Raw genomic sequence first — 12,778 nt, 5'->3', positions numbered from 1 at the left:
ACAAGTGCTGCAGGGCAGGCTTGCTGGTACCTGTAATTCTACTGTAAAGAACAATATCAATACTTTATTTAACCCATTACCCCTGCATCCACCACCACCATGGGTGCAGTGAAGAGCCCTGGGCTTTGAGACCAGGGTTGGTTGATTCTCGAGAGGACCCCATTTCATTTTTGGGGTCCCCACTTTCCAAGGATTGCCAGCCCTGGGCTGACCAGTTTGGGGCTGGTTTACATTATGGCACACTGTGTGTATTCCTTCTATAGTGTAAGGCCTGCAGTTGGTTCAAATTGCTGGTTAATGAAAAATAGGGGGAACCTCATGTTGGTTTAACCCCAATTTTCTATGACCAGAGCAGGCTAAAATGTCCAGGAGGGAACACATGCTGCTTTTTTCTTAACTATTTATGTTTTATTTAAGCCTAACAAGTATGCATAGATCATTATGATCTGTGCATGCTTCTCCCAAGCATGTCTGCCTCTGGCAAGTCTATTGTTTGGGTGCATTAATGGTTAGTTTTGAGGTTGATTTTTATTCGATTTTCAATCTGTCTGTTAGTAAATGTGGGGATTCTGTAGTTGTCTATTTGAGAGTACCTATGTTTGGTTGAATTTAACTTTTCATCGAGATTCAGTTTCATATTCGATTTATTTGAAAATTGACTATAAATACCCAAAATCAACCAAAATCAACCTTTAGTAAATATACCCCCTAGTGTCAGAGATTACTACATATTTATTTTGCTTTGTATTATATATTTATTGGACTTTTATTATGTTTAGAGGTGGTTGTGATCTCATATTAATCTTTATTTTTACTTATTAGAAGTCGACAGTTTTGGTCAGGTCTGAACAATATGATGAAACATTTAGGCAGGAACATACAGATCACCAGAGCCCAACTGGATGCCAGGATGGCAAATATTTCCATGGCCTCTGTGTATTTTCCCTGAGCACTGAGGGAGGCTGGGATAAAAGACACCCAGACACTGAGAAAGGCCAACATGCTAAAAGTAATAAACTGGGCCTCATTGAACCTATCAGGAAGACCTCGAGCCAGGAAGGCTACAATGAAACTAATGGTGGCCAGAAGAAACAGATAACCAAGCATGGTCCAGAATGCAATGGGTGATCCCTCATTACACTCCAAAATTATGAGCTCAGGGTTAGTTATAGTGTTATATTGTGAGAATGGAGAAGATAGGGCCAACCAAGTGATGCACAAGATACATTGTAACAAGAAACAGGTAATAATAATCATGTAGGAAACTTTGGGGTGCATCCATTTCCTCAGATTGCTGCCTGGTCTAGTGGCCATAAAAGCAAACACCACCATGATAGTCTTAGCCAAAATGCTTGAGACGCACAAAGTGAAGGCCAGGCCAAATAGTACCTGACGCAGGAGACATTTCTGGTGGTCAGGGTAACCTATAAATACTAAAGAGCACAAGAAGCAGAGACACAGGGACATCAGTAGAAGACAGCTTAGAGAGTAATTACTGGCTCTCACTATAGGAGTTTCTTTGTGCAGGATGAAAAGTCTCAAAATAAGAACAGGAATAATTGACGATATTACACTGATTGCAGCTAAATTTCCTCCCAGTGCATCTTCATAAGAAAGAAACTCCATTGATTTTGGGAGACATCTGGATTTCTCAGGATTTGGCCACTGATCCCAAAGACACCGTATGCAGTTAATAGAATCTGTAAGATAGGAAATATATGGTACAGTTACATGTACAGTAACATATCCACATGTGACTGATATATTGAGAGGCATTGAAATTAAACAGTTGGACTAAGCTCATCGTTTATAGAGAGAGAGAGAGAGAGAGAGAGAGAGAGAGAGAGAGAGAATCTAATGATGTTTGAAAAAAAGTGTAGATAGGCATTAATTTAATCACCAAAGTTTGGCAGTACAGATGAGCAGGTTTGGTTTCCAGAAACCTACCCAAACTTATCCAATCTGACTGGATCCAAGGTTGGACTTGGATCTCCCTGCAATTTTCATATTCCAGGCATCAAATCTCGCATGTTAAGTACCTCCTGCAGTGATTAGGGAGCCATTAAATACAGGACCACTGGAGGTATTGGATGATTATAGGAGGAGTGAGGACCCTTAAGGCATTTTGTTTGATGGGCAGTGACACCCACATTTCCCTTAGTGTAATACTGGCCTAGCTCGTTTTATGCAGTTAGCAAAACATTATTTTTTTTTATTTTTATAGTGCAGCGACATCTATATTACCTACTACTATTTGTCACACAGGTGCTGTAAGTAACTTAACTGAGCAGCATTAATGCTTGGTGCACAACTGTATGCTGGTGTTTTTTTGTGCAGCATTAATCCTTTATTGGTGCAAAGTTAAGCCCACAAAAAGTTTTTGGTGTTTGGCTCCATTAATATAATAGCGCAGTTGCAGCAGTGTGTAAAAACAATAAAAAAACAAATTGGTTCAAAAAACTTCAGTCCATGATAGTGTGTTTCATAAGAACTCTAACAGTCACTAGTTCATGGGTCACAGCGCTCGATAGAACAGCAGGAGCAACAACCAAATACTAGCATTGCAGCTGCTGCCACAAGTCATAAAAATACTAGTCCATCAGCTTCACCTCCTAAAGCCAGTTCTCAAGGGCATAGAGGGTTTAGGTATGTACAAAGATATCAGGGTAGGTGATCACCACTGTTGGACAGTGACAAGAGATGCCCCAGAAGAGGACTACAGGCGACAAGCAAAGAGAAAGCATCACCATGAATAGGCCACTATATTAGATAGTACTTTCGTATGCTGTATGTTTGTTTTGTATGCTGTATGTTTGTTTTGTATGCTGTATGTTTGTTTTGTATGCTGTATGTTTGTTTCCTATGCTGTATGTTTGTTTTGTATGCTGTATGTTTGTTTCCTATGCTGTATGTTTGTTTTGTTTTGTGTTCTTATTTGTGATTGATCGAATTAAAACAACTTTTATTTATTTTCTATCAAGAAAATATCAGATTATATTAAAATAGCTTTTCACTATGACTATATTACTAATGTACATACAGTATAGTGCAAGTAGTGTAGCTCAAAAAATAGAGCTAATAGTAAAAATAGTAAAAACATTCTGAAATCATTTTAGTTTTTCTTGACCTCATATTAGTAATTTATGACTATTTTTAGAAAGGAAACAAATTAAAAGTATTACTTTGTTGTACAGTGTTATTTTTACTCAAATCCTCACAACAGTTGTCAAGCCATCTGTGGCATTTGTAAAGCCAAAATAAGTAGATGTAGGGATGTTAACCATCTAGGAACCTACTCCCTGTTACATAATTTGCAGCATGTTCATGAAAAATTCAGCTAATGTAATAACAACAGGTTGTCCACTGCCATTTAGCTCGCTTCTCTGAGCTATTTCCCAGCACCTGCAATCTCCACCACCAACACTTTTATCATCAATTTTATCATTAAATTTAGAGTTAGTTCTGCATCCAATTTGCTAAGGTTAATTGAGTAATTTCCTATCCAGGATTCCTCAGAAAAATCCTTGAGTACTAGGCTTGATGTTGTTACTGCTGGTGGATCATCATTCCAGATGGGGACCAAGAGGACTTCTAGTAGTAGATTAAAAATAATTGACTGCTAAATAATCCTTTGCAAGAGGAAGCAAATATGACAGCTGTCACCAAGTTGTACAACAGTTCACTTAAGCTATGACGGCTATGCTAGTATTAGATCTTCTTCCAATATCTGCCATTAATGCAACTGGTTTTAGACAGTTAATTGAGGTCCTGTGTTCCTGCTACCAAATTTCATCTCATATCTATTTGACCAGAAAAGCAATTCCTCGCCTGTACCAGGACATTTAAAAAATAAATTGGCCATACAAAATGCCATTGTATCCACTGTCCACATTGGTACTGGGCAAACAAAATAATGACATGATTGTGACAGCTCACTGGGTGGGTATATTGCCTTTAGCAGCAGCAGCAGCAGTAGGTAACATGAAATGCCAACTCATACCCTGGAAGGCTACTCTCTGTATCACTAGCTTCACTAAGAGGCATTCCAGTGTCAACTTGTTAGAAAAATTAAGCAATGTCATACCAACATGGACTTTCCTTCAAATTTGTCATTTCTGACAATGCCACAAATATTGTGAGAACATTATAGCTGGGTGAATATGAACATGTCCCATATTTTGCTCACACAATCAACTTTGTAGTGCAGAATTTGTTTAAAAAAATGACAGGGACATACAAGAGATGCCACCTGTGGCCCGAAAAATGTTGGGACATTTTCAACATTCAGTAACCACATATGGTAGTTTGCAGTGGCTACAAGAAAACTTCAATTTGCCATGAATCTACATGAAGCAAAAGGTAATAACAAGGGGGAATTCCACCCTTTATATGCTTCAGTGAATGAAGAAACAGCAACAAGGCTTTCAAACCCACACAATAAGCCATGATATAGTGAGAGGAGGGGGAATGAACCTTAGTCCAGCACAGTGGAGGATACTTTCTAAGTTGTGCTGAAGCCATTCAAAGTAGTCAAATGTGAAGTTAGTTCAGGCTCTGCCAGCTTGAGTAAGGTGATTACTCTAATGAAGTTTTTGGAAAAGTAGCTTGAGAAACTGAAGGAGGAGATGTACCGAAATGATTGTGCTTAGGATTTTGGACTTGTAGATCAATTCCTTAATTTGTTTTGCCAGGATCCAAGGGTTGTCATCATCTTTAAATTAAATAACTACATTTTGTTGACTGTGCTTATTCCTAGGCTTAAGTTATAGGTCTTGTCTTTCAATTGAACTGACAAAGATCTTAAGAGATGCAAAGAGCTCCTGGTTGGCAAATTTGTCAGCTCAAGTATCACATGACTTGATGATGTCTCATTCTTCAGTTTTTCTGGTAACTGTGGCTGTTGGAAAACACTGAGCTTTCACAAGAAACCTATAGGTGATGCAGGTGAGTCACAACAACATTTTGACATATGGTCAGGTCTAAAAGAATAGGCCAAAATTATTGACTCCTCTACCATAATGCAATCTGATATGGTCACCATCCATAGAATGGTAAAGGATTATTTTAATGACAGTGTACAAATAGTCGTGTCAGACAGTCCCTTTAACTATTGGGAGGTAAAAAGGCAATTGGAGGCCCTTGTGCTAACTGGCTTTGCTTTTCTTAAGCTGCCCACCCTCCAGTGTGTACTCGGAAAGTATTTTCAGCAAAGCAAGGAGCCTTACCAGCGATCAGTGTAGGAGGCTGCTTCCTCAAAATGTGGAAAAGATGATATTAATCAAAATGAACTATAAACTCCATGAGGAAAACCTGTACCACAAATTACATCAAAGTACAGAGACTTCTGTAATGATGGATTCCAGAGGGGATGAGTTAGTATTGTGTGAAGATGATGAGGATGAGGAGAATGACAATGACAACATATCACTACTATAGAGAAGAAATCAGTAACAATAACCTTGTTAGCTGCCTTAAGCCCATTAGTAGCTTCTTTTTGGTGGCCCAAACAAACCAACTACCTCAGCCATAAAAGTGTCAGTCCCTGTTGCTGAAGTGATTGGTTTGTTAAACTGTGCATGTTCTTTTTAATATACAACATAAGGGTGGGTGGGAGGGCCCAAGAACAATTCCATCTTGCACCTCTTGTCTTTGCATTATGTGCTGTTTTGGGCATTAATGGCTCTCTTTTTGCATAGACAACAAACATTTTTAGAATTTATTCAACTGCCATCCTGTCTTTTACTGCTGTGTGGCAATGCTTCATAGATTCCCCAAATTATTTTAAACTGCTGTGCATTTCTGCTGCTGCTCTGTCACTTAATTTAGCCATGCAGCTCGCTGCAGCCTTTAGCCTACAGTATATGGGTGAAAAGTGAAAACTATACTGTGAGCTGTGAGTTGATCAAAACTGACTGGAAATGACTAGATATTAATATTATTGAGTTTATTAATCCTGTAGGTATAAAACCAGGCCCACATTACGTAATATTAGCTAGTTTTATCATCTAAAAAAAATCAGATCCACAACACATAAGGTTGGTTTTGGCAAAAAGAAAACACAATGATGAATTAGAACCAAAACCAAAATATGGGGTCGGCGCACAACTCTTCTTAGTAGATATGTAGCATACAGAAATGATTGCATGAAAAAGATCACAAGTTACTTATCAATGTCCATTTCAGAAAATTGTACTGCAGTTTTCCCAAGGGCTCCACTTGACCATCTAAATCTACTCTTCCTTGCTCACAAAGATTTAGGATTGATTGTGGCAAAACATATGCACCACCTCCTCATCTGAGAGTGAATCCCTATTAAAATGTTCACAAAATGAATGGGGCCTATGGAGCCTACGCAGAACCTGGGGTAGGTGGTGCTCTTCCCCTTTCCTTGTGTGGTGTGTTAAATTTTCAGAAGCATACGTTACATCCAAAGAATGCATTACATTTTCAATTATTTCCTACAGCCACTGTAGCACACATGTTTCTGCCCCTTTTTATAGGCATCATAATTACCCCTGATTGTGATTATTTATCACAGAGGATGCTGGTAAAGGGGGATACTGATAGAGGAGGATACTGATAGAGGGGGATAATGATAGAGGGGAATATAGTTAGTGGGGTATACTGATATAGAAGTTTACTGACAGAGGAGGATACTCGGTAGAGGAAGATATTGTAGAGGGAGATAATGATAGAGGATCATACTGGTAGTGGGGGATACTGATAGAGGAGTTTACTGACAAAGGAGGAAACTGGTAGAGGAAGATACTGATAGAAGAGGATACAGCATACCCACTGACAACACCAGTTGATTTGATCCACTGGCATGGCAATGTTCTCAGTAGTCCACACTAAGGTTGACCCTGCAGTTGTCCAGCATCAGTAGGAATCATGTGATTGTATTTTGGTAAAATTGTATTCCAGGTATGGTCTGAATGTTTTTCTCACCAAGAAATGGACATTGGCAAGTTGAGACACAAGATGAAAATCACTGTGACTACATTTGTAGTTCAGTGTATTGGATGCACTATTTGAGCAGTTGTTTCCCTTTAGTGATTAGTGATTATGTTCACATACATTATCTGGAAGGCTGCAATTCTTTTAAAATCTGGTTGTCTGTGAGAACATATTGATCTTCAGTGACCACAGGTCACTTGCCCATAGATCACAGAGCATTTCCCCTTTCAAAGGGTGAGTTGTCAGTGACCATGAGGGAACACCTGGGCAACTTCCCTGAGGGCACAGTTATACTATACCAGTTAAATAAATGTTGGTTCTCTACAAATCAAGTTTTAGCAATCATGTGTCTGTGATTTATTTCAGTTAGATTAATTTGGTTGTTTGTTTGTTTTTTTAGATATTTTTCTAATGCCTAACCAAAGCCATCAACTTCATTGTGACTTAAGATAATGGAGGCTGAAAAACAAATGGCACATAAACCACAGGTTGGTTTGTGAGACAATTTTTTAAAAAAATTTGTTCTATAGAGGATAATGTAGTTCTTGTTTTGATAGAACACTACTTAGAACAATTCTGTAAATTTACCAACTACTCCTAAGCTCCTGGTGGATGTGTGGTGAGGTCTGCTACCAGTTATGGTGCAGTTGGTAATTTGCAATGCAGGTGATATGTAGACTAAGCTTGTCATTGGGTTTTGTGGCCCATTTAACATGGGAACATAGTAACATATTTATGGAAGTGGAGAGGCCAGTTATGGATTTTGCAATTCTATTAAGTAGAATGGAGCAATTTTGGGTAATTCCTCCATCTATAGAAAAAGGTGCCTATTTTACTCCAGCACAAGTTGGAAGCAGACTTTGTGGAGGTGATCAGGTACGAGATACCATGTAGTGAGAAATATAAATCAATTTTCATAGATGCAACAAATTATGGAGGATTTACTGTATGTACACTTTCCAAGCTAATTCATGAGCATATTTGGGGGGAGGTTCTGGGTCATTATGGAGTGACAGAAGAAGGAAATGCAGGCACTTATAATTAGGCTGGTAAATCTCTTTTTCTAGGGGTGAAGTTAATTTGTAGTGGAAGATGAGAGTGATGAGTAAACAAAATTATGATTTTTGAAGTATTGCTAAACATTGGTTTGTTAAGTTTTTAATAAATGTCTTTAAGTATTTGGGGGTCCAATTCGTTGATGATGTTCTGAAAATGAGTAATGCCTACTGAACTCCACATGCTTGCTAATTTAGAACATTGGAAAGTGCAAAAAGGAGTTATTCTGCAGAGGAGTCAAAAGTGATGGAAGTTTGTATAAACTTGTAAACAGTTTTACTTACTCTGTTCTATGTCAAGAGAATAAGGCAATAAGGGAGCCAGGGTATATATGAGTGAGAGAGCCTATGGCTAGTAGGTAATTATCCGAGATCACCAATCATTTAAAAGCAGAATCAGAGAACTATGTGATTATTTGGCTGATCTTTGTAAAGTTGTAGCATCAGAGTTATAGGGGCAGAAGTCCCAAAGAGGATCTAGACAAGACCTCTCTATGGATGCATTTTTTTATTGTTCCATACAAATTTACCACAAAGAGATAGGAGTAAGTGAAGAGTAAAGATGGGGACAGGAATGGAAGAGTTATACTTGAAAGAGGCACAGCAGTCATGGGAGTACATTCAATTTTATTTTAATGTGTCCTATCCATGAGATTTAGGGGTAAATTTCCTAAAGTTAATTAAACAGACAAGTTCGGGTGTTTCCCATAGCAATCAACTTAATTCTGTCAATCATTTTCTAGAATGCAAAAGAGGAATGAAAGCTACAATCTGATTGGTTGCTATTGCTTAACACTTCCAAATTTTATTTTAGAAACAATAATAAATCTACCTTTTAATGTTTTTTTCCAGTGCTGAAAGTCATGTGTTTTAATAAGGATGTGTGGGGGAGGGGGATAATTGGCTTCAGAGAGTTGGCTGCATGTTTACCATTATACAGTATTGACACTAAGGTATAATGAGGTAGCACCAACAGATTTTTTGTGGAACATAGGGTGCATGGTTTTCAGATTTGTAATTCTACCCAACTTAATCCCTCCACTCTCCTGATCTGTGTCTCTCAACCATACACATCACTTGCTCACATTCGCAGTTACAATAATTTTTCTGGCTGCACCAATTATGTGTACTGTCCCACCTTGCACAACAAGACTTTCCTCTAGTCTCCAAACCTTCAAGCATTTACTGGAAGCTCAACTCTTCAGGCAGCTGATCAAATTTCAGAACCATCCACATAACTTCCATTGACTATTCTACCCAACTAGCTCCCCTTTATACAGTCCACATATAATGCTACAGTACATACAGTACAAATGTGTCCTCACCTACTGGTTGCTCATATGCCATATGACATGAATAAGACTCTCTCAAAGGAGTAGCGCGCCATATATTTCTTTCAATTTTGCATTTAGTTCAATTGTAGATATCTCCTCCTTTCCTTCCTGTGGCGGAGTGGCCCGTTGTCCCCATACACTAGTATGGGGACAAAATTCTTCAAGCTCCAAAAATATAACATTTTTGGAGCTTAAATGTGGGAACATTCACCATTTTCAGATGGCAAATGCTCCTGATACCTGCTTCTTCCCTATAGGAAGGAGTCCTGGGTCATGAAGAGGGATACTCCGTCCATGTTCATCTCCTTCTGACTGACATTGGGACTGTTGTGTGCATGCATGACCTGTAGGTCACACTTGCATACTCCCATTACTGCTCCAAAAGGCATTAGAATGTTAATTATCCACCAATAATTAACACCATGAATAGACCTCTAAGTCACAGATGAAACACTATGGAAGTTAGCATGAGGAAAAGCCATGGTCTTCACCTCTCAGCCCTTTTTATACAGACTAAGACTCAGGGCCTGATTCTGAGATGTATGTACCTTTGATATTTAGATAGGTCTCTGATGTTAGCAGATCTGTGCATGTGCAGGAGCCTCACTGAGCATGTGCAGATCTGTTCCTGTGAGGTTGGTGGCAGCGCCCCAAAAGCACCAGCATGATTGACATGCTGTTGGCATTCCAGAACATGGAGGTGTGCTGAAGGTAGTGGCTCTTCTGGGCATGCTGAAGCTAGTGGTTCTTCTAGGTATGCTAAAGCTAGTGGCTCTTCTGGGTATGCTAAAGCTAGTGGCTCTTCTGGGCATGCTGAAGCTAGTGGATAATCTGGGTATGCTGAAGCTAGTGGCTCTTCTGGGTATGCTAAAGCTAGTGGCTCTTCTGGGCATACTGAAGCTAGTGGATATTCTGGGTATGCTGAAGGTAGTGGTTCTTCTGGGTATGCTAAAGCTAGTGGCTTTTCTGGGTATGCTAAAGCTAGTGGCTCTTCTGGGCATGCTGAAGCTAGTGGATATTCTGGGTATGCTAAAGCTAGTGGCTCTTCTGGGCATGTTGAAGCTAGTGGCTCTTCTGGGTTTGCTGAAGATAGTGGCTCTTCTGGGTATGCTGAAGCTAGTGGCCCTTCTGGGCATGCTGAAGCTAGTGGCTCTTCTGGGCAAGCTGAAGTTAGTGGCTCTTCTGGGTATGCTGAAGCCAAGTAACTCCGCTATCCTGAATTACCTTAGGGTTACTCAGGTATCTGATGGTCACACAGTTCATCCAATGCAGCTGCATATCACAGAAGCCAGCATGAGGTGTCCTTTTACACAAGGTGACTACTGCAGTTTTTTACATATTGTCAAACCGTAGCATCCATCTCTAAATCATCCTCTTAGTTACGCACAGATGTAAAAATGTGTCACATAAAATTGATCAGTATAGCGGGGATATTTGGCATGACTGAAGTAACAGTAAGAAATGATACATCCATATGTTCTCTTTCTACACTCACACAACCCACTGACCCAAGGCCAACATTGCTGGGTGACTGGATCATATAGTTTACCAAGATTGTCAGCATGTGCACAGGGCCCTCTAACCCCTCTGTTTTTCAGTCTGTTATTACCTATTCTCTAATTATTATGGTTTTGTTCCTACCTGTAAAGTGCAATGGAATATGCCGACACTATATACATAATTGTCTTTGTGACTCTAATGCTGGGTACACACTGGCCGACATATCGGCCGTTCAATTGAATGGCCGATATATTGCATGTGCTTTGGCTAGTGTGTACCAGCAATATGTCTGTGAATTACGTCACTCACAGATATATTGTGTCGACTGTGCCCAATATACTTGCAGATATAGTGGGGCATTGTACTGCGTGTATTAGCTGCACAGGCCAGCGGTGATTGTCAGCTCAAATGGGCAGACGCCTGTAAATGCCCGGCCAGATGTGACGTCAGTCATGATGTATTGGGCAGTCTATATGCAGAACATGTGTTCTGCACAGACTGCAAATATATCTGCAGATCAGTTGATATACAGATATATCGGTGAGGTGTGTACCCATCTTAACACACTCTAGGTCTCATTCAGACCCGGTCACAAGCACTGAGCGCTCGCAACCGGGTCGATGTTAAGACCCTGTGCACGTGCAGCGGCTGCACTGCGTGTGCGCAAGCCCCGGAGCGAGAGAGAAATTATTTTGCTCCGGAGCTCACTACAAAAGGGCCGGCTGTCGATGTTGATCGACAGCTCGGCCCTTTTTCTAGGCAGGGCGGGGGGGTGGCTACACAAATGGAGACGTTCCTGACGGAACACCTGCCGTTTTGTGGGCGGCCACACTGACATCAGCAGTGATGTCAGTGGGGAGCTTCCTGCTCGATCAGAGCAGGAAGCTCCCTGGGGCTTACGAGTGCCCAGACCCAACCTTATGGTCTGCTCACAAGCCCTGATGGTCACTTCTTGCGACCGCCTCTGAATGAGGGCCACTGTGTGAATATAATTACATATGTTCTTTATATAGATTATCTACTGTCACCCACATAGTTAATGTTTTCCCATTTGAATGTCACTATTACAAATGAGTGAATAAGAAAGTCATGGACTTGCCTGTCTGGTTGGATATTTCTCCTTGTAGACACTGGACACAATCAAAGCAGCAGATGGGTTGTCCTGTTCTAGCCGCCTTCCTGTATCCTGGAGAACAGCTCTCACTGCAGACCGAGCGAGGGACCTGGGGATAATATGTCATTTTATTATACAAATGTTCTCTTAAATAAGATACAGGTTTAGAACAAAAAAAAACAATAAAGACTTATAACTATTGAGGATGAATCATCCGCTCCAACTTCAAGGCTCCAGGAGAATTGTTTAATGAATCATAAATATCAGAATAACATCACCTTACTGTACAAGTTATGTTTAGTTTAAAGGTGCATATCCAATGCACGAGTTAAGAACGACTGTACAGTATGATTACAACATCGTAATCATTCAACCGTTCATTGTACTGTGCAGTGGATATCCTGCCTACTCTGAACGATATGTTGTTCAGTGCAGGCACCCTCCCTCATCCCAGAACTTGCACAACCTGTTGATATCATTCATTTTTATCGTGTAGTGCAGGGCCTTCAACCAGTGGCCCGCAGAGCCATTCCCCATAGCCCGTCGATGGTTACTGTAGTGCAGACTGCAGCGAGTGCAGTTTGCACTACACACAGAAACAAGCACACCACCGCTGGCAGTGTGTTTGTTTTATGCAGCCAGCCAATGAGAGTCAGACAGACTCTCACTGGCTGCTGCACCCACTGCAGGAGCTGGGCTGGAGCTCACTCATGAGCTTCACCTTCCGGCTCCCACAGTGGGTGATGGGAGAGATTTCATGACATCTCACCCATAAAGCAAAGTGGGGCGGCCCGGGAGGATGGAGGAGTGGATGGCGG

At 40.5% G+C, this 12,778-nt stretch overlaps 1 protein-coding gene across 1 annotated transcript in view; it reads right to left on the bottom strand.

Annotated features, from left to right (window-relative positions):
* Positions 1-798: 798 nt before the first annotated feature.
* Positions 799-12,778, bottom strand: part of LOC148505874 (extracellular calcium-sensing receptor-like) — a 49,414-nt gene continuing 37,434 nt past the window's right edge. Inside the window, exons 4-5 of the mRNA XM_088447595.1 lie at positions 11,946-12,069; positions 799-1,700 (exon numbers count right to left, since the gene is read on the bottom strand). Coding sequence (XP_088303721.1) covers positions 799-1,700; positions 11,946-12,069 — 1,026 coding nt within the window. The remainder of the gene's footprint in view (positions 1,701-11,945; positions 12,070-12,778) is intronic.

Source organism: Taudactylus pleione, unplaced genomic scaffold (genome assembly GCF_031769625.1).
Source record: "Taudactylus pleione unplaced genomic scaffold, aTauple2 ptg000435l, whole genome shotgun sequence".
Lineage (NCBI taxonomy): Eukaryota > Metazoa > Chordata > Amphibia > Anura > Myobatrachidae > Taudactylus > Taudactylus pleione.
This window is presented reverse-complemented; position numbering and strand designations above follow the sequence as displayed.